The sequence below is a fragment of the Anser brachyrhynchus genome (assembly GCF_964034855.1).
Source record: "Anser brachyrhynchus genome assembly, chromosome: 5".
Lineage (NCBI taxonomy): Eukaryota > Metazoa > Chordata > Aves > Anseriformes > Anatidae > Anser > Anser brachyrhynchus.
Genome location: NC_137699.1, coordinates 1,213,496 through 1,235,562, shown reverse-complemented (window position 1 = coordinate 1,235,562; position 22,067 = coordinate 1,213,496). Strand labels below are relative to the sequence as shown.

Here is a 22,067-nt window from a genome sequence, read left to right as displayed (position 1 = left end):
GAATGAAAGTTTGTGATTTATCACAAAACCACATTCAGCTGCAACCTCCTTGCCTTTATGCCTTATGTCTCCTGGCAGTTATTTTGATTTTTCTGTATTAAACCTTACCAGGATATAAATGTATAGTGCTTAGAGAGTAGAATCCAGGACTATTGAGCAGTTGGGGATATTAAGTGCCACATATTCTGCTGCCTTGAAGTGGCACTCAGGTGTTTGGTATACTAAGATAAGCTGCTTATTTTGGTAATTGTGCTTCTTTGCTTTTTGGATTTTAGGACAGGGCACCTAAAGTTTAGCACTGGATCTCCAATGTAAATTTATTTTTAGAAATTTTAACAAGCAACTTTTACAGATATTTCAAAGTAGTGGAAGATACAGGAGTAATGTGAATAAGAGGTAAGGAAGATTGGTTTGAGGTGGGGGTTAAAATCAGAAAACCACCTTTGGCTGTGCAGCGAAACCACAGTTGTTAAACACTGTCTACACATTCTTTGTTTCTCTGAGGATTTTTAGAGAGGGGATGGGGAAGCTCGGGTGATGACAGGACACAGCAGACAGCATTCTTTGAAAACAAACCAAAATATTTGACTCCTTGAGCAGTGTTTTAAACTGTCAGATTGGGCCAAATTGCGTCAGCAAAGGCAAACGTTTGGCATGTGATTTGGTAATGAAATCACTTTATTTTTATTATCCTACAGACACTTCCACAAACACACGGTTTTTCAGATTAATCAGTCATGAAAAACAGTGAACTCTGGCCAAAGTAACATAGTCAGACCGCCTAAATAAGATTTTTTGCTTGCAGGATAACAGTAGCTTTACATCTGTTCCTTAACAGCAGCATGCTATTCCTCTGTCACTTGCTAATGGTTTTGCAAGGAATCGGCAGAAGGGAACTGTCCCGCCCTGACCTGATTTCCTAGATATTTTGTAAAGATTCCCACTGGGAGTGGCACCCAGCTACTTTCACACAAAACACGGCTGTTGTCACCGGCAAGTGGCTTAATTAAGTTTGAATGAAACAAAAGGTTATGGCAGGATGGCAGGGCGTGTTCCCGCAGCTGGGGCTTTGTAGTGCTTTTGGATCTGCATGTGTGAAACAGCTGCATCGTGTGTGCCCACCAGGCAGAGCTGTGTGTCGGGTGAGGGGTGCTCCCACACAGCCCCCCAAGCCCTTCCACGCTGGGTCAGGCCCCAGAAACTCCTGGCTCCGGAGAGGGCCCCGCGTGCCAGATTTGGTTGTTACGGGTTTGTTGTTAGCAACGCTTCCAGCTCTGCTCTGGCAATGTTTGTGTACCGATAAGTGAGGAAATGCATAACTTTTTCTACCAGGAAGTGATTAAGCACTTGGCTGCTAAAAACCCAGATCTCAGACAATAAAGCAATTTCATGTCTCCTGCAGTTCAGGTCCTTTCTGAGGTTCCCATGTCTGTTCGGAGAACCAGTTTTACACCGGTGCTAGCAAGAGTTTGCTGCCAGGCTGGGGAAATGCATTAAGGGTCATTTCAATGATTCCTGTTTTGGACCAGTATTAGTCTTATTTAATGAAAATTTCGGTGCTGGATTGAGGGGGTGCCAATGTGGCCAAGCTGGAATGAGCTGTAGGTGCTTTGAAAGGCAGGATCAGAATTTTAAGAGTTTGAAAAGTTGAAATTATCTGTGATCAGGTGGATACAATTTCTAAAAGCCACTGTAGAACTCTGACACTACTAGGAAAGGAATGGAACAGCCAGCTAAAGGTGGGTGTATGGGGCAGAAAAGGACCTGCTGCTTACAGTACCACACCGAGGCTGGTCTGTCGGGTAGTGCCAACACACCGAGAGCTGACCTTGGGTGCCAGTGGCATGTTGAGAGCTAGGCTGGTTTCCTTCCCCTCTAGGTGGTGCAGGTCTCTCCCCAGCTAAAATATTTTGCCCAATTTGGAGTACATGTTGTAGGCAAGCGGCAGATAAATTAGAGCAGGAAGTTTGAGCTTAGAGGGCGTGGCCTGGGGAGAAGCTTAGCTACCTTCACTTACCTGTGTTAAAGAAGACCCGAAGCACGCTGCTACAGTTACTTAGGGTACAACCGAAGTGTTACGTGACTCACCTTCTCTAATAGTCCAGCTAATGCTTCTAGATCAGTTCGGATTGGCTTTGCAAAACTTGCGTTTTGCCCTGGATGTTTGCTGCTCCTATTTCAGTACTGGAGAACAGTTTGTGTTTCCCAAGGTCATGCCTGTTTCTGCCAAAGAAACTGACCAAGAGATACTGCCTGGCTCATCTTGCATCACTCTCTGGATTTGTTCATTTGACTAAGATCCAAATTTAGAAGGAAACGTGGTTATGCCACACTTAGAATTAGTGTCATGCTGCTGACTGCCACTGCCTCTCTGAATGGGTTACAAGAGCAGCTCTAAAAGGACCTGTGCAACAGCAAATGCTCCCCTCCATGGGCAGTGCCCACTGTCCTTCCTGCCTGTGCTCCCTGCCACCCCTGCTGGATTTACAGTGCAGATAAAAAAACGCCCCGTGGGAAACTGAGCTGAGATTAGAAAACATGCCAGTGGATGGCAGTGAACTTCCTGCCCAGGGCTCCACACCCAAACCATTCATAACAAGTTATGCTGATCAGCGAGTGCTGGGTAGAAGGCAAAGGCGTTTCTCGCAGGTCATTTTTGGTTTGTTTATCTGTTTGCAGTGGGATGGGAAGTAGCTGCGCATGGCGGGAAGCCTTTCCCAACAAGTGCGGGCTGCTGTGATGGTAGGGTCGTGGTGGCTGGCGCAGGCAGGCCGTGGCTGGGCAGCACCAGGAGCAGCGGAACAAGCGAAGCAGGTGCTGCTCAGGCAGGTGCTGCTGTCTGCACGTCACCCAGACTCGAGTGTGAAAACAGTTATTAATAAGTAGCTGTGTAAACAAACACCAGTCTGCTCTGCGTGTTGTTCCCCCCTTCTGTTGTACTGGCTGCTGGTGTAAAACAGACTTTTAGACCTCATGAGGTGCCATTTGCTGCCAAGTGTCGTGTCTTCAACTCTGCCCCTCGCTTCAAGGCCTATACCTGTTCATATTTTTTCACCTTTTAAATATTTTATATTGCAAGGCTCCTTCCTTCAGTAATAAGCCCTGTTATGGGCCTTTGGTTTTAGCTAAAGACATTCTGGAAATAAAAACTAGGGGTGGCAAAACCTAATTTTTGTGGTGTATATCCTGCCACCAGGGTGGTTCGTAGCTTCTGCGTGAGTGCTGTCAATGTTCTGTGCTATTGGAAACTCTCCTAAAAGTTGTTACGGTAAGGATGCATTTTCTAATTCCGCAAACTGTTCCAGTCCATCTGCCTTGTCGACACCGTCAGGTAATACAGTGCTAAGCATTGTTGGTGGTTGATCAGTTCCTAGTGTTTGCAAATTGTAAATAAAAACATAAAAAAGCATTGTTTACCTATGATAAATTGGCATGTGCAAGTGACCAGTTAAAGCAGTATTTAGCTTTACTAATTAAGTGGCTGTGAGTGCTAGCACTGGAAAATGAAGGTCTTTGAAGACTGCATGATGATGACTTGAAAGAAAATAGGCTCTAGGAACCCAGAATTGCTGGCTACTTTTAGAGCTTTACATTTTGTGCTTACCTGGAGCTGCCATACACTGCTGTACAGTCATTCTGCTTAGGAAAGTTAGAAATGATGGAATTAAATGATTCAGCCCTTTAAAAATAAGTAAATAAATGTGGATTCTAACCCAGACCTAATGGTTCCTTTGTGAGCTTATTTACCCAGTCCTGGCTTCTGAAAGCCAGGTCTTAATTGGGTTTTGGTTAATAACTTGCCTAATATAAAAATGAATTTTAGAACATATTTTAAAATATTCTGTGAAATAACTTGGCTTACCACTTGCATCAAAAAGCCATTTTTGAAGCTGAAGCTTAGCTGATTTCATAGATTGTTGCAGTTGTTGTTTAGTCAAAAAAAATATATGTATAGGTTCAGTGTAATATTTCAGCTCTGTAGACAAACGAGACTAGCGTTTGTCGTTTTTGTTTTGTCGTTTTTGTTTTGTCGTTTTTGTTTTGTCGTTTTTGTTTTGTCGTTTTTGTTTTGTCGTTTTTGTTTTGTCGTTTTTGTTTTGTCGTTTTTGTTTTGTCGTTTTTGTTTTGTCGTTTTTGTTTTGTCGTTTTTGTTTTGTCGTTTTTGTTTTGTCGTTTTTGTTTTGTCGTTTTTGTTTTGTCGTTTTTGTTTTGTCGTTTTTGTTTTGTCGTTTTTGTTTTGTCGTTTTTGTTTTGTCGTTTTTGTTTTGTCGTTTTTGTTTTGTCGTTTTTGTTTTGTCGTTTTTGTTTTGTCGTTTTTGTTTTGTCGTTTTTGTTTTGTCGTTTTTGTTTTGTCGTTTTTGTTTTGTCGTTTTTGTTTTGTCGTTTTTGTTTTGTCGTTTTTGTTTTGTCGTTTTTGTTTTGTCGTTTTTGTTTTGTCGTTTTTGTTTTGTCGTTTTTGTTTTGTCGTTTAAGTATATTGCCAACTTCATCCTGCAGCAAAGCTACATGGTTGCTGACCAACTTGTGTGCATGCTTTGGATGCCATCAAGCATGAGAAGTCCATTCCTCTGGGTCTGTAGACAAGTCATCTAGTGGCTGGTCAGGACGGTTCATTAAGCCCCAACTCTGAAACCATGTAGAGGATTCATCTTGTTCTTTTGCTATCAATCTCACTAGTGTCTGTGCTCACAAGGCTCGCAGGACTCGAAGAGTTGGTCTCTGCTGAAGTCTTTGCTGTGCACCGGAGTGAGGCTGTTGGTGCCTCCACTTCTTATCTGTGTTCTCCAGTTCTCTGTTTCTAGATTCATATTTTTTTCTGACATTTTTAAAGATAGCCTTAAAGTATTATCTCAATGTTACAAGCGTAAACCTACAAAAATGGCAGGGTATGTAAATGCTGTGAACTGTATTCGTGTCCAGGATAGTCAGACAATGTTCTTTCTGCAAGGTTTATCTTGTTTTCATTCTGACTGTTTAAGCAACTAGCCAAAGTTGCCAGAAAAGAAAGGAAAGCCACCTCTTCCTCTTTTTATTTTTTTTCCTTTTTTCCCCTGTTTTGATTACAGAGAAATACAGGTGAGAAAACAGCAAATACACTCTTAATTCCAAAGGATGTTAGGGGTTTATTTTGTGCAAAAATCTGAGGAAATTTTTGGATTAAAACACTTGCCTGACTTCAGGTATGTAATCCTTTTATTAAAAACAGTATAAGGTTTCTTGTCAGATGATATGCAGGTTTTCTTCAGAAACTCTTAAGTGTCTTGGTGGGGAAGTGAAAGTTTCTAGAGATACTTTTTTGTGTCATGTCAACAGCTGCGTTTGGTTTTTAATTTATTTTTTGTAAATTGTTATAAAAGCTCTGAGATAAAGTCAAGATACTTAAATACAACCAAGGCGTCCTGAGAGAGCTCTTCAGAATAGCTCCATAAAACAAAGTCCTGTCAGCTTTGTTGCATCAGTGAAGCAACTTTTGAAATTCCAGTAAACTGAATGCATGTAGACTCTCAGTAGTGTGTTGCATAGCAGGCTATAAGTTTCAGATGTCTTTCATACCATTGTTTTAATTTCAAACTATGAACAGGTTTTTATGCACAAATCTAATATTAGTACGTATATCCTAGAGACAGAGAGGGTGGATGGACAAGCATGTCTGAATTCGTCCAGGAAAAATGAAGGCATGTGTTTTTTTTCCATGCAGAAGCTTATCTTTCAAAAATCCTCGTAAAGATGAGCCAAATGAATGCAAAAAATGTTCTAATGTTTCATGTCTGGCATTTTGTCCAAAGAAAAATGTTGAGCAATCAAGATAGTTCCTCTGATCCCTGGGCTGCACCATGTCCAACTACAAGTGCAGCAACTGCAGGGCGCAGCACTGAGGGAGAGAGCTCTGCCCCAAATCAGCCTTGATCAGGTAGCTTCCAATCCACATCGCAGTCTTTTAAGGAAAAAGATAGCAGCATCTCCATTTTTGCCAGTTACTGACTGATACAAGTGCTTTTGGCAGAAGTCAACAGAACTGTGTATTTATGAAGTGCTCAGCTGAGGGTAGAGAGAAGAAAATACTGGGGGGATTGAAAGCAGAAATGGATAGCGACATTGGGCTTCCTGGGCCGGACCGAGGTTTTGTTGCTGTGGTTGGTTGCAATCAGAGGTGCACAAGCCTTGCTGTTCCCAGCTGCCTTTGAACTACCCCAACAGTGGTATTTCTGTGGTGTCCAAAAACGTCTGTTCAGCAAGATCCAGCTAGTCTTAACAGTATTTTTAAGGTAGATTTTGGAAATATCTGTAGTGCATTTAAATATAGTGCTCATATAACCCTTTGGAGAATTAGGACCTGTCATTAAAGTACGTGTAACTAAATATTATTTTTGTTAAATGAAAAAGTCTTTAAAAGGGTATTTTCCTCTATCATGCTATGTTTTACGAGCTCCTTATAACATTAGTAAGGTTAATGTTAATTTTTGTAGGGCAGGTTTAATTAGCTCCTACACTCCCCATTTACTTTGATGGAAGAGTGATTTTTTTTTCCTTTAATGTTTGCATGTAGTATAGATCTGTAAATCACAGAAATTTGGGGTTTGATATCTGTCCTGTTTCTCAAAAAAACAAAGAAAATAATTATTTTATCATTGCGCTGTCATCTTCTATATATAGGACTATATGCTATATATCTAGTCCAATCTACGCGTTCCAAATCAGCCATCTTTATCTACAGTTATCATTGCTGTTATTGATAGAGTCACGTTCTGTTGCCTTTTAGTAAAATCAGTTGTATAGGTATGGCAGTGTTCCACGAGTTGGGCAACAGGCAACGAGTGCAAGCATCTCTGGCAATGCAGGGCATGGGACTGCTGAGAGCTCCACGCTTGCATCGCTGTAACGCGCCTGGTACCTGAGCTTCTACAGCAGCGTGGCCTTTGCTGGTGCCGGTGTCTGGGCTGGCATGTAGAAAGGGAGACGGCAAGCATTTTGTCTGGGGGTCTTTGTCTAGAGAAGCAGTGAGTAACTGAATAGGGTTGTTGGATTTAGGGGAGCAACCACATTTTGAAATGCTTTGGTTGACCAGGGCTGCAGTGAGACTAGGCTCAATGGTTTAGACTGACAAAACACATCATGCCTATATGCATCATACCTAAGTGAGCTTAACCTGTTTGTTTTTCATAAAGCTTTAGTTCTCGACTCTTAATGTTGTCTAAGTGGTATATAAAATTTTAAGTGACTTGAATTATAATGTCTCAAATTTTAAAAACTCTATTGACTATTCAGTAGATTCAGGGTGTGTTTGAGTGCACTTTTGTATCCAGTGGCTGTCAACAAATTTATGTGATAAAATCTGAGACTACAAATGTGAGATGAACTGTAAGTCAGAAATGTCCTACTGAGCAGGCCTATTTTTGCCTGAAGCGTTTTCCTATCTAGTGAAGCGGATGAAGTGAAAAGTGTTGTGGTGGAGAGAGCTTCCTGCTGTAGCTTCTGGTAGCCAACTGCCTTAGATGCTTATGCAGCTGTTTCTCTTTGGAGCCTTTCCAAGGAAACAGTCATTGCTGATCCAGAAAATGTGTTGTTTCATTAAATTTCATGGCTATCTCATGTTGCATCCCATTTAGCTCTATCATGAATAAACACTTGCTCAAATCCATGTAGCATGTAATCCTGGGGAGTCAGTCAAAGTAATCCTCAATACATCCCTGGCATCTTTGATGTTGCACGAAGGCCGAGGCCATGTGAGGTCCCAGACCTGCTCTCGGCAGCAGTGAACGCACCTGAGACCCCACTGGGGACGGGCAGAGCCTCCGTTCACTGCGTGGGGGCCGTGGCTGCTGGGGGCACCTGTGGCACCAGCCAGTGGCTTCAAGGTGTGTGGGGAAAGGCCCCCCTTGGTGCCCGTTTCTAGCAGCAAGGTCTTTCCCTAGGGGTTTTGCTTTCCAAATGGTGATTTGGGTAAATATTACAGATAAGTTAAAAGAAGTTAAATAATTTAGGTGGAAGATTTTCACTAGTTTCTTGCTAGCATGTGCGTACATTTCTACTGAAGAGTGGAAGTGGTGCTTCTGACTGGTGTGTCTTGGAACAAAAGGACTCTCTGTGTCTATCAAGCTGCAGTTGAACTCAGGCCCAAATTAATCTCTTCTTTTTCACCTCTGACTAGCTGGAAGGTAGAAATGAGAAAATTCTGAGTTCCTGGTGTGACTGTAACTTCCATCTTCTTCTCAGGAATACGTTCAGGAAGGGTGGGAGAGGGGTTATAATGAAGCACTGGTTTATTTTCCAGAACTAATTTAGTGTTTGGGTACCTCAGGCAGGAGAGTAATGAGGGATTTGGAGTTGGATAATATGAATGTAATGGAGTTGGATAATATGAATGTAATGGAGTTGGATAATATGAATGTAATGGAGTTGGATAATATGAATGTAATGTATTGAGCTACACTGGGTTCTGTCTGTTCTTAACTGTGCAAAGAGATGCTGTTTGGTTGTGTTCCCCCACCCACATACTGCTACCAACTGGTAGATTCCTTGACTGTGAACTATGTAGATTGATGCGGGGGAGATTTTTGTGACTGGATAGCTCACTCTGAAGTGTTGGTGTAGTTTTTGTTTTTGAACATAACGTTACTATTCTTGCTCTCTCCCTCCTTTCTCTCAAAATCTGTTGTTTCTTTAAGCTCGCTTTACTGCGTGAAAACCGATGGAGGGAGGCATTCTGCAAATTCTCAGCTGTTGAGCTGCATATGGTTTTTCCAGAATGGGATATAGGTGCCTGGATTCTCAGGCTGAGGATTTAGTAGTGGGGGACGGGAGGGGATGCAAGAGGCCCCTACTCCTCATCCTTCCTCTTTCCTTTTCCTCCCCTCCCATTTCGTAAGTCATTATTTTGTACGTAATATATGGGAGATCATACTAAAAACCTGTGCCTGGCACACAAGTCATTCTGCCTTTGAAGAGGTAACTCATGCTGTCATTAGGCTCAGCACTACATGCTCTTACACAGTGTTGAAACATTTGTTGGAGGCTTTTCAGGTACTGTCATCCTAAAACACACTGAGAGAGAGCAAGCAGCATCCCTAATTGTCAGACTGACCTTCTTTGAGGAGAATCAAACTTGAGACTTAGCACATCTTGTATGTGTTCATATTATATGGGAAACTTTCTGATACCTTTTAATTGAGCCTGGAAAACAATCCATGCTTTATGCTTTACAGAAAAATGCAGTACTTTTTAACAGTACTATAGAAACTCAGCAGCTTACGTAGTCAAGTTTTATAAAATAAACATGTGCTTGCTAGTGTTTCATTATTAAATACAAGAATTTCTATGGCTTACTTAAAATTTATAATGTTAAACTGAAATAGGCCTAAGTTTGTCACCAGGCAGCTGTTACTGGTCTGTAAATTTGTATTAGAGCTCTTCAGTGGGAATTTTGTAACCAATATTCTAGAAATGCTCTAGTAGAAATTTAACTCGTAAGTAAATGGGCATGCTGGTTTGATAATTCATATCATAATTGTATAATGTTCATTGTTGCATTTGTCAGTAATCTGTATAATTCATACCCAGGATATTTGTAAGAAGTGTAGGTGAGTTTAGCTCGCATTAAATTGTCATGAAAAGCGATTGTGTTGATGGTTGCCTTCAGGAGTTAGTGCTTATGGGTAGTCTGCTCCATGCAGACAGCTACCGTGTGCCTGGACTAGACAGCTGGTGCAGGGAATCCAATACACGTAACTCTACCTGCTCCTTGTGCGGACAAGGTGCTGGGGTGACTGAACGGGGGGAGCCGCTGATGCAGTGCGCGCAGGGTGTGTGTGGTGCCCACCTTTCCTCCCTTGGGCTGGGAACCGCTGGGCACGGTGCTGGGCTGTGGCAAGGCTAGGGTCTTTGTCACGGCTGGCTCCCTTTCTCAGTGCGTGCATTTCATCTTCAAGAGGCTGTGTTCAATATTTTAAACATTTATCAGATCTTTGAGAGAAATATGTGCAAAGAATACATTATTTTCATACAGGATAAAGGAGGAAACTAGGCATTTTTAAATCAGTACTTTAATCTGTTACATAATGAGTAACCATGTTGTTTTCTCCCTTCTCATTTATTCTTTCTGTACCTTCACCTGCTCTTGTCTTCTAATGTAAGCCCTGTTCTTGGGGAAGATATTAAATTTAATGAAGCTTCTCATTTGACAGGGAGTATTTCCATACATTTGCAAGCAGAAAATCACACTTTTCTCACTGAAACTTCATAGTATATAGGTCTTCTGCCACTACTGTTACCTTGTACTACATGACATACTCTCAGTAGTAAAACAGTATTTAACATCCAATGCGATACTGATTTTTCAGGCAGGTCACAGAAGTCTGGTTGTGATCTCATTCTGGGAAAAGATGCCCTGTAATCTATACAAGTCTTTCTCTCTTTGTTTCCAGTATGAACACAAATTATACAAAAGCTCCTCATCAGTTCCCTTCAGCCACTGTTACTTTGATTAATTTGCAGAAGACAGTTTGAAAAGTCAAGTTAACCTTTACCTTTTTTGGAGGTGATCTGGCACCATTAAAAGACAGCTGACCTGCAAATGGTGATAAGAATGTCAAGAAACTGTTGGCATTTGTTTCAGTGTGTTCGTTAGATGTCAGGATTGATCATTTCAGACTTGCTTACGTGATGTCACTTGTCAGGAAGGATATTGCTCTGTGTTAAATTGCAAGAATTTAATTTCAGAAGCAGCCCCTGATGAACTGAAGACTGGGGAAACAGGAGCTGAAAATACAAAGCTATTCTAGGCTGATTACAAGACAGGACAGAGAAACTGTGACTTAATTTGCAAGTGGAGAGCTGGAGAGGAAGGGCAGGGACTGGCTGGTGGTATGGCCCCTCTCCCTATGCAATAAAGGTAGGTGCATGAGCACAGTAGGCATTACCTTTGCAACAGTTTTCTTCTGGCTTTGACCCCAAAAGCTTCAAGAAAAATCACAAAGTGCCAAATGTAAGCTCTACATCAGCAGGAAGCATCCCTAATAAAGAACAAATACTTCTGAGATACATAAAGATGTTTATGGTAGGTAACCATGGATGTGATGACAAATACACAACCATTTTTCACAGTGTTTCTAGGCAATTAGGAAGGTACTTTGTCAATGATGATAGGAGGAGGGGAGAGGGCAGAATCCTCCTTAAATTTTAACATACCATGATGTAGATTACCAGGAGGAACGAGCAATACTTTCTGTGTGGGTTTTATTACTTGGCAAGGTCCACTATGACTAAATCTCAAAAGACTGCTTTAAAGAAAATAAGTTGCATTTATTTATATGTAATACACTTCATTGGCCCAAAAAAAGGAAAAAAAAAAAAAAAAGCCCTTATCAAACCATGTATGGTCTTTATTTTTAAAATGTTTCCAAGTGCTTGCTAAACATTGCTGGAAATTTGTGTAGCTGTGAAGGCAGTCGCTTGTCAGAACACGAAGTTCCCATGTTAATCACAACAAGTATGTTCAGAAGGAGCTTACCCAGGCTCCACCAGCAATCCTCTTCTTCAGTCAGGGTAACATCTGCACTCTATTTTCCTCCTTTATATAATTGCATCTGTTGATGTTTCCTTACTACTTAGCATGCAGTGAGAAGTCTTCTGGAATTATGAATCAAATACACTCTTTTAAGAGGAAGAAAGCCAAGGACATGGCTAATGCGGCAACCTAGCTTTGACTTATTAAATAACTAGTTAACAAGACACTTGCTTAAAGCACAACAAAAGCTCCTTGCAGAAGCTCTTCTTTTATCAGGAACTTGAGTTCTTTACATTATTGAATTAAAAAACATTTTTAATTCAAGGCTTTTACAATTTGGTTGGACAAAAGTCAGTACCAGATAATTTTTTAAGATATTAAACTTGAAAACAAATGAACAAACCAAGATAAATAAATGATCCCATTTTATGAAAGAAATGTAATGGGAACCAGACTTGTATCTAATGAGCCTCCAGGTACAGTCTGTGCTTGCTTGGAAACTGTAATCGTCTAGCTTTGTGTGCTGGGTGCACAGGAGCATGTCTGGGCTCTGAGATAACGGCCTCTGATTTGCAACGCAGCATGGCTCAGCCTGGTAGCCAGAGCTCACCCCTCAGCTTGTGCCCACCTTGTCTCTCCCTGGCCCAAGCCTGTTACTGGAACGGGTGTAGGTTTTGTGTAGCCTGTGTGCTTTATGGGGAGTGGGGTGGGGTAGGGGTAGGGGGAGCGGGTGTTGTCCATCTTCTAAGACTGTTTCCACTAAATTTTTAGTGATCAGTCAGGAAAATGTAAACATTAGATATGTTTGGATTTAAATTGGTTACTTTCTGGAAATCCTTTGCTTATTAATCAGTGAAAAGTTACAGTTCTCAGCTAAAACTTAAGTGAGAATTCTCTGTAGTAGTTTAAGTTGCTCTTCTGAGGATGCCCAAACTTAGACTTAAACTCCTGAAACAAACATGATCTTCCTGAAGGTAAGGATCCACTGTGTGAAATGGAGTAAGGCATGCTGAGTTCTTCGCTTCTGGTGAAGTCTGCTGACTTCTCTTGACGTGCCCTGCCTTACAGCAGTGGCTGAACTAAGCTCTTACATTCAGGATGCTCCCTCGCTCTAAGGAGAGAGTAACTAATGACATAAAACTGCTAGCTTATCTAGCAACTCCAGCAATTGTGCACCAATTCCCTCTTTAAAAAAAATAATAAAATAAAGCCTGCACCAAGATCACTTATTTCCATTCCCTTTTATGTAGGTGTAATCCTGTTTACTGCAAGCACTTTTGAAATGCTAAATCTGAGTTAGAAATGTACAAGCAGATGCTAAAAGGTGTTTGGCTTTCTGTAGTGTCATTTGTTATATCTTTTTGCTGGATGATCTCGTGTCTGCGTGAAGAACAGTTTATCCTCTTTCATAAACTGTCTGCACATCTCGTGAACAAATTTGGATGTTTGATTTAAATAGTTGACTTGAAGACACTCTTGGTAGCATAAGTCCGACTGAATACCAAGTCATACGAATAAAATAAGTTAGAAGTTATTTGGAAATCAGTACTAAACTTTGTGTAAAACTCCCTCTTTTCTTTGGTAGTGTTTAATTATTGGAGGTGGCCCATGTGGCTTGCGGACTGCCATAGAACTTGCCTTCCTTGGAGCCAAAGTCGTCGTCGTGGAGAAGCGGGACACTTTTTCAAGAAACAATGTGTTGCATCTCTGGCCATTTACAATCCATGACCTCCGGGGACTGGGAGCAAAGAAATTTTATGGGAAATTCTGTGCAGGATCTATTGATCACATCAGTAAGTATTTGAGGGCATGGACCCCGTTCAGATAAGAGGAGCACAGAGATCAGATTAATGGAAACTTTCATGACTTGGCAGAAAGCTCATCTGCCTTAAACATGTATGCACATTGAGAAAAGAGGAGGAAAAAAAAAAAAGGAGACTTTTTTTCTTAAAAACAAGTCTCATTAAAGTAAAAAAAGTCTCAAGCAAAATGGCAGTTGGACAAATGACAATCTTATGGAGCAGCTTGTTAGACTGGAATTGCTAAACAGTAGGTTTTTATTACCACTGTATGAAGAATCTTGATATTCATTCTGGTATGTTAAAGATAGATGCACCCCTTAATCTAATGAGGAAAGAAGTGTGATATTTTACAGGGAAATATTTTTATGTGCTGTAAAAATTTTCAATCTTAAAATGGTCAGTGTATTGGGTATGCAGATCCTTTAAATATCCTTAAGAAGGCAAGCTCTAAACAAAAAAAGCTTATGAAAATCACAGAAGTGAGTTTTATTACCTATGAGACTGTGTTGGAAGAGGAAACTGAGACAGAAGAGAACATCCTGTGGCAATCGCTATACTTGAATTCATCACAATATAGGAAATAATGCTATATACTTTTCTTAACAATGAGTATCAACTTGATGAGCTGTGCTTGCTTATATATTAAATACATCTTTGCTTCTCACTGTTTGCAGGTATTCGACAACTTCAACTTATCCTCTTCAAAGTTGCACTTATTTTAGGAGTTGAAATTCATGTGAATCTAGAATTTGTGAAAGTCCTGGAACCTCCTGAAGATCAAGAAAATCAAAGTATTGTTTATCATAATGTGATTCTGTACACAGAACTTCTTTTTATGTCAGGTCTCATGTGAAATCACTCAAGATAGTTGAATTCTGCATAAAGAAATGGGAATCTTTTGCCCTTCTTATTTAGCGAAGTTTGCTACATGCAATTGTAGGCATGATAAGTATCATTGTGACAGTGCTCTGATAATTCTTAAAATACGATCCAACTTGAAAAGTTGAGGTTTTGCACTACGCTTTCTGGCAGGTGTTTGAGGCTTTGTAGGGAGTCTGGTCTGGTTTTGTGGTATCTTCTTGCAAAAACAATTCTTGATTGACAATATAGTTATTGAAAATGGATTAAGCTCTCAGGGTCTCATTTTGCTTTCACATTCAATATAGTCCCACTGCAGCACAGAGTCTTATCAGCCATCTTATGCAGATTTTTTTTTATGAAATAAAGAAAAATCTCTCTCAATTAGAATTTAGGGAGTAGTAGCAACAGATTTATTAATTACTTCATTAAAATACTATGCTATTTATCTGTAAATGTTCATGTAGCAATGGTAGAACAAACAAAATGTTATAAGTCGTTAAAGCATATTATATAGCTTTTTTTAAATAGGGCAATACAAACATTTTCAGACAATGTTTTGTGTTAATACAAAGATTAAATTTAGCTGCATTAGTATGTTTCTGTTAATTTGCATTTAGAAGATAGAATTAAAATTATTAAGAATAGGATGCTCTTTTTCTTCTTTTAAAGCCCAGTTCTTAGTGTTATTATACATGTTTACAGTCCTAATAGGGTCATTGTGGGGGACATTCTGTGAGAATTAAGTGTTTTATGTATAGTCTGGTAATATCAGTTTTAAAGGAAGTTTAGTGCATTAGGTGATCCAAATAAAGGCCTCTTTTTTGTTGTCAGCTTACGAGCTTGACGCCTTGCTTAATACAGCATGAACATAGCTTTGACTGCAGCAGAACTTCCCTGCACTGATCTGAGGCAGAACACGAGTCCGTTTGAATAGAAATGGACCATTTATCCTGATGCCCATTCTTCAAACTCTGAAAACACTTCTCTACTGTATTCCTGAAGAATGAATAAATATTATTCTTTATGTTTTTAGAGATAGGTTGGAGGGCTGAATTTCTCCCTGTGGATCACCCTTTGTCAGAGTATGAATTTGATGTTGTTATTGGTGCAGATGGCCGCAGGAACACATTAGAGGGTATGTGAATGTGTGCTTTTAGCCATACTAATTTTTTCTTGTAGGGTACATTGGAAGACCTGAAAGTCAGACGAGAACGAAAAGTAACAGGCTGCCTTTCAATACACCAATATCTGTGAAAACTAGTTTTTAATGTGCTACCTTCTACTTATCTTCAGAATAATCACCTAAATATCATTACTGATCCTCAAAACCATCTGTATCTGTATTGCCTTGAAAATATATCACGATGCCGTTGCCTTGCTTCAATGTTAAGTAATTACATGATGATTTAACTTGAAGGGGGCTGACAAAATGCATTATCTTTACTATTGTGCCATACATTTCCACTACATGTTCTATCTAAAGACCAAAAGGTGACAGCTTTAATGAAGGCATCACAGGTATTAGTCTTGTGTAAAGATGATTTAACCTCAGAAGCAGCTACTTTGGAAACAATTTGCAAAGATAATAAATTACTGTAAGGGGAAAAAAAAACACAAAACCATGTCCTTCATGAGCTTGAGCCATTGCTGAGAATTTGGACCGCCTGAGCTGTCTTTGTTAGTGAGACACTGGTTAAGCTGCTCTTCTATCACATGAACAAACTTGTTTATCTAATTATATACCTTCCTTGTAGCTTTAATTATATCCACGTTAGTTTCAGGTCACTAAATATACCATTTCCCTTTTTTGTTAGTTTCATAGTTTGTCTGTTTATTTTTATGTCTGCCAAACACAATATACTATTTGGTGCACTAAAGATTGTTTACATACAGAAGCCAGTATTTTCATGTTAAATTTATCCCAATGAAATAACGAAAACTTACCAAAAAGCACAAAGAAAAAAATTTATAGGTGATTGATTTCTTATTAGAAAATGTGCATATTCTCTGAAAAGCCATCTGCAATTGGCTAAAAATACTCTAAGGACCCCCTGTTCTACTTCACAATTTACTTAAGGATAAGGAGAATACACAGAACGAAAAACTGAATGTGAAATTGCAAGATTACTGCTTAGCAGGCATTTTTGGGAAGGGAAGCTAACTAGGATGGAGTGAGAATGCACGTAATTTCACATTGAACTGCTCGCATTAGAAATAAAAGTTAAAGCACTGAATACTTTTCAACCCTCAATCTTTGAAAAGCCACATTAGTTAGTAGCATGTACAGCTAAGCACTGTTATAGAGGTTTCTATTTTTTCAGATTTTTCTCTGCTGCTTTTAACTACTGGTTTCTTGCATGTTTTTTCATACAATGTTTACCACCTATCTAACAAAAAAATCCACTTGTTATTTAGCATGTAAAAATGTTCCCCCCCATTAAATTTACTTCACTATTTCCAGTTTGTTTGGTTTTTTAGTCATCATTTGTACTTAACTTATGTTCAACTTCTTCCCATAGTTCACCTCCCAACCTCAATGGTTGTTTTTTGTTTGTTTGTTTTTTCAACAAGACTATGTTGAATACGGTACAGCTCTACTTTTGCAGCTGGGGTTGGGGAGAAAATTCTTGCATTCAAGAGAATTTTGGAGGAAAAACAAAATGTGCTGATTGTATGTTGTTTGATTAAGTGTTGGAGTAGACTGAGTTGCCTTCAACTGATGCTGCCTCGAAGTCTGATGTGAAGGTTCCAGTGTTTTTAGTTATTTTCTTTTCTTACCAGGTTTTAGGAGAAAGGAGTTTCGTGGAAAGCTGGCTATAGCTATCACTGCCAATTTTATAAACAGAAATACAACTGCAGAAGCCAAGGTAGAAGAAATTAGTGGTGTTGCTTTCATCTTCAATCAGAAGTTCTTCCAGGACCTTAAAGAGGAAACGGGTGGGTGGATCCTCATTTTTTTGACAAATAAATATAAGAGACAGTAGAGGAAGTCTTTATCTGCAGGCCCACCCTCCCATTCCTATTAGCATTAATTTGGATATATTTTATTTAAAAGCAAGTAATAAAATGCTAATGATGTCAGAATGCTGCCAAGGGAGGTGTCTGTTTATGGTACAGTAGCATTTTTTTTAGCTTGGGTATTGCCACATCATAGCTTGTTATAATTTTTAAATTCTTCTCAACTGTAAAAATGTCAGCGATGTCCAAGTTTAGAAGAGCGTTTTCAGTGACCACAGTTTTCCCTTAAGACTTAGTTTGTTTTGTTTATATCTGTTCACATACTGAACAGCTTTAAACCCTGTGAAAAGGGCTTTGCCCTTCTGGGAGGAGTTTGTTCTTGCTTTTTGATGTGTAAGTCTGATAAACTGGAAAGAACTAGATGGGAGTCTGCCATAGATACTTAAAATATAAACTGTGAAATATAGCTGTATGAAAAGGGGTTTCAGAACAGATGTACCTACTGGCAGTACAAGCAACTCCATTCTTGATTTACAACTGATCTGTTAGTTTTGTTGTTATAACTGACACTCAAACTCCTAGTTAGAGCCAATGCCAAAGCTCTAGCAACCTACAAAGCATGTTGTTTCCTTTACTCTCCTTTTCTACCTCAGAAGATTAGTAAGGTTGCAGTTAACTATTTCTTAGTAGGATGCCAAATACCTTTAAATTATGTGGGGATAAACTCCTGGGGGTTAAGACCAATATCCTTGGGAAAATGAATGTATCCCAAGAAGGAATTTGTGGGCATCAGTCACGTTGTTAGTAAATGTCACAGAAAATGCATTGTACTTCATAACAAATGTGTTATCTTTCAGGAATTGACCTAGAGAATATTGTTTACTACAAAGATAGCACTCATTATTTTGTGATGACAGCAAAAAAACAGAGTCTTCTGGACAAAGGAGTGATTATTAAGGTATGTAAAAATACTGGGTAAAACCTCACTTTAGTTACTTGGCACAGACTAAGTGTGAACATCTGCATAAATGTTGCCACATGTTGTAGAAGGTGTTTATAGACTTACTAGGCCACTTAATTAAAGCTCAGATCACTTAGATCTTACTCCGTTGAGTGACATTTTTTTTCCCCTCAGGCACCACAAAGTTTCTGTAGAGAACTGAAAATGATACTTCCTAAATTTGTCAGTTCTGAAACTGACCGAAATGGGATCTTGGAAATGCATGGTGTGGTCATCACACCAGAAAATAAAAAACTCATTTATTTAAAGGTTAACCTAGCACAGCTGTGTCCAGTGTTCATGAGGCAAACAAGGAAGTGTTAAGATCCACACAAGGCTAAAATGCCAATTCTCCAAAGTTGATGAAACATCATAGAGTCCATAAATACAATGTTCTGAACTTTCAAAAGTACTTGGGAATTTCTGAGGCCTTTTGAAAAGCATTTTTTTCCTTTTATTTTTTTTCCCTTCTCTAAGATGGGGAGGTTGTTTTCTGTTGTTTCTAGAAAGCGTTTTGGCACTGTTTAAATTTCTCTTCCAGGAAATGCAGTAGTAGTCAATTTTTCTTGCAAAGTAAGATGTTGCCAAAACAGTCAAGTATAATTTCCCAGAGGAAGTGTTTGTAGGGAGCTATCAAAAGGTTTCTTTCTGATGGGACCACTTAACTCGGTGCCACAATTTCAGTATTTTTGGAGGATGCCAGCTTCCAGGATAGAGCAGCCAGGCTGGGAGAGGTGAAGGACGGCCACCCCAGAGGTGATGGGAGAGCAGTAGGTGGCCTCTGGGGTTGAAGGGCTGGTGCCTGTAGGTAGGCATAGCCTCATGAGAGCTGTGAGAAGTTTGGGGAGGAAGGGCTGTGGCCTTGCAAGTTGTTTCCCTGAGCCACTCATGTCTGAGTGAAGAAAACAATCTGCCTAAAGACAGCTGGGCTAACAGCAGTTCTGTGGCATCATCCCTGCGATTAGGGTCTCATCCACAATTAAGCTGTAAATAGAAACTGCCTTATTAATAATTGTTGGCTTTAAGTAGAATGACCTGTAAAGGCAGGGTCCTTTACCACACTGTCTGGAAAAAAAACAAAACAAAAACCAACAGCCCCAAACAGAAGAGCAGAAAAACTTCCATAGTCCATGTTAAAATGTGGTGTTACTGAAATATTAAGTCAAGCCTTCAGGCTGAGACCAACATGTTATTACATCAGTATGTAGGTATTTCTGCTCCCATGTGGTTTCATATGTGGGGTGCACACACATAGGAAGAAGCACTGTGGTGATGGTGATAACATCTTTTGATAGCACAGAAGTTATGAAAATAACCCGTAGTCGAGGAGCTGGGAGGTTCTATCGTCTTTTATTGTAAATAAAGGTGCTTTTCAGTATTGGCATAGAGAGTTCCTGTTTGGGGTAGTACAATAACCTGTGTTTGTGTACTAACTTCTCAGAGATGATAACAAATTTCCCTTGGTTCTCTATACCAGGAGATGTACAGTTGCCACTCTGATGCTACGAGACTTCAATGCTGCAATTCAGAGAGGATAGTTGGAGTATCTAATTCAGCATGCCTCTGTTTTGCAGGACTATATTGATACTGAATTGCTCCTCTGTGGAGACAACGTGAACCAGAGCAATTTGCTGTCCTATGCCCGAGAAGCTGCTGACTTTGCAACCAACTACCAGCTGCCATCCTTGGATTTTGCAATTAATCACTATGGGCAACCAGACGTAGCAATGTTTGATTTTACCTCTATGTACGCATCTGAGAATGCTGCACTGGTGAGAGAGAGGCACAGACATCAGCTCCTGGTGGCACTTGTTGGAGATAGTTTACTTGAGGTATATTTAGGGGTATCTTCCAAATAGTGTTTTTTCTTTGTTTTTAAAATCTAGGCATTCTTTCTTTCTTGCAAAATAAACTTTATTTTCTCTTACATGTTCTGAAACAATGGTACCTTCTTTGGAATAGGATTTTTTCTCTTCTCTTTGCCGTAGTTCATGTCATAACTAATGCTTGGCTGGCAGTCTCTGGCTGAGATTTTTTTGCTTTATCCAAGTTTTATTTCTGTCTGAAAACTATGAGCTGTGTGTCCTCAGCTTGGGTGCATGGCGTAACTCTCCTGACTTCAATCAGAGGGAAAAACTTAATCCAAATTTTACTGCAGTCTTTTTGCCTCAATACGTTCTCTTTCTGAAGTGAAAAGTGTATGTTACAGCTAATGTATATATATTTCTTTTACTCACGGTGACATCCTGAAGTGTTTGAAAAGATCAGTTAAAATCAACATTAGGAGATGAAAAGAAAAGCATTCTCCCTTCCTTTCCCCCCCCCTTTTTTTTAGCTTAACTGATTTTTGATTATTCAAAGTCTTTTTTTTTCCCCAGCCTTTACCTTATGAAGTTAAGAAACTTGTTTTTAAATATAGCATATTTTTAAAGTATTTTCTTAAATAAGACACGAAGGAGAGAAACCTCTAAAAACTAAAAGAGTTGGTTAGATTTTATTTTAACTCTTTCTGGCCTGCTTTTCTAAGACAGTATGAAACCCTAGGCTCCAAATTCACATGGCAAGTTACTTTTGCAATAAGACGTCAAGAAATACAAGGAACTAAAATGTAAATGCTTCTTACAGCCCTTCTGGCCAATGGGTACTGGCTGTGCAAGAGGCTTCTTAGCTGCTTTTGATACTGTATGGATGGTGCGGAGCTGGGCTCAAGGAAAACCCCCATTAGAAATCCTTGCTGAACGGTGAGTACTGCCTTTGTCTTCTCTGTTGCTTTCAAAGCATTTTCAGGAGCTGTAGTGTGGCTTGGTAGAAGGCAGTGGAAGATGAAATGCCAATAGGAGAAATATTTTGCTTCCCTGCAATGGCATTGGGTTGAAATTACCTTTTCTTTTAGGTTACTAACAATTTACGATGGCGCTAGGCTGTTGTTTCGTAAGCTCCTGAACACTGATACAGAGATTGAGCAATGTGTGTGATGTGGGCCTAAATCACTAATTTAAATTGTGAATGACTAGAATTAAGTATAATACTTGAGTGGAAAAAATCAAAGCTATTTGTCAAGCACTAATCCGTCAACCATCTCAGCACCTGTATTTTTAATTAGGAAAAATATGTTTTTTCCTGAAACATGTATAAACAAATACTTTAAAACCAATGACCTTCATAAATGGTATCTGTCATTTTACCTTTACATTTTGGCAATTGGCACCGTCTTTATTTTGATTGATAAATACGTGGCAAAGATGAATTGCTTTAATGCCAAATCATAAGCCTCTCTGTGTAATGTCTTTTTGAACAGAGCAAAATCCTGTTGTTAACTACACCAGTAATCCTGGTGTGGCCATGGTCAGTGGTTGAAGTTGCTGACTTGGGTCCTTTCGGCAGCTGCCCTGCTGTTTTAGGGGCAGATACGCAGTAGAAATAGTCATGGTTGTGGTAATGCAAGTAGGAGCATTACTAAGTACAGTTATTTGAGGAGTTTTAAGATAGAAGCGTGTGGGATGACTCAAACACAGCATAGTCCCAAATGGGAAATTGAACAGCATAATAAAAAAGGCTGTGGTGGTTATAGGAATTGTAGAATTTAGTGCTGTTATGTGGTAAAGAAGTTACTCCTTGGGTGAAGGTTAAAGCAAAAGCAGATGACTGTATGATGTAACCTCCTTTTAAATTTTTCTTCTTTCTCTTCTTCTTGCTCTCTTCCTGCCTCAGGAAAATATGGGTATAAGTTCTAAGTCTGTCTTTTTGTTGTCCTTTTTCTGTCTGGCATCCTTCTCTTGCTGAGCAGGGATAAGAAATGGTGTGGATGCATTATACGTGTAGTGCATGATGCTTGTCCTGGCAGAATTCAAAATAAAGGTTCAGGTAACTGCAAAAAAATAAGATACTCATAAAATAATAAATATGTTATAATCACTATCTTTTGCATCTTTTTTCTTTATAA

At 39.5% G+C, this 22,067-nt stretch overlaps 1 protein-coding gene across 17 annotated transcripts in view; it reads left to right on the top strand.

Annotated features, from left to right (window-relative positions):
- MICAL2 (microtubule associated monooxygenase, calponin and LIM domain containing 2) overlaps positions 1–22,067 on the top strand; it is a 162,840-nt gene that overhangs the window by 66,557 nt on the left and 74,216 nt on the right. For 16 of the 17 annotated variants that reach the window (XM_080593239.1, XM_080593242.1, XM_080593240.1 and 13 more), the window contains 7 exons: positions 13,089–13,296; positions 13,980–14,096; positions 15,200–15,301; positions 16,948–17,103; positions 17,982–18,082; positions 19,699–19,956; positions 20,750–20,865. In XM_080593239.1, coding sequence (XP_080449365.1) covers positions 13,089–13,296; positions 13,980–14,096; positions 15,200–15,301; positions 16,948–17,103; positions 17,982–18,082; positions 19,699–19,956; positions 20,750–20,865 — 1,058 coding nt within the window. The remainder of the gene's footprint in view (positions 1–13,088; positions 13,297–13,979; positions 14,097–15,199; positions 15,302–16,947; positions 17,104–17,981; positions 18,083–19,698; positions 19,957–20,749; positions 20,866–22,067) is intronic. The other variant, XM_080593243.1, reaches the window with a different exon arrangement.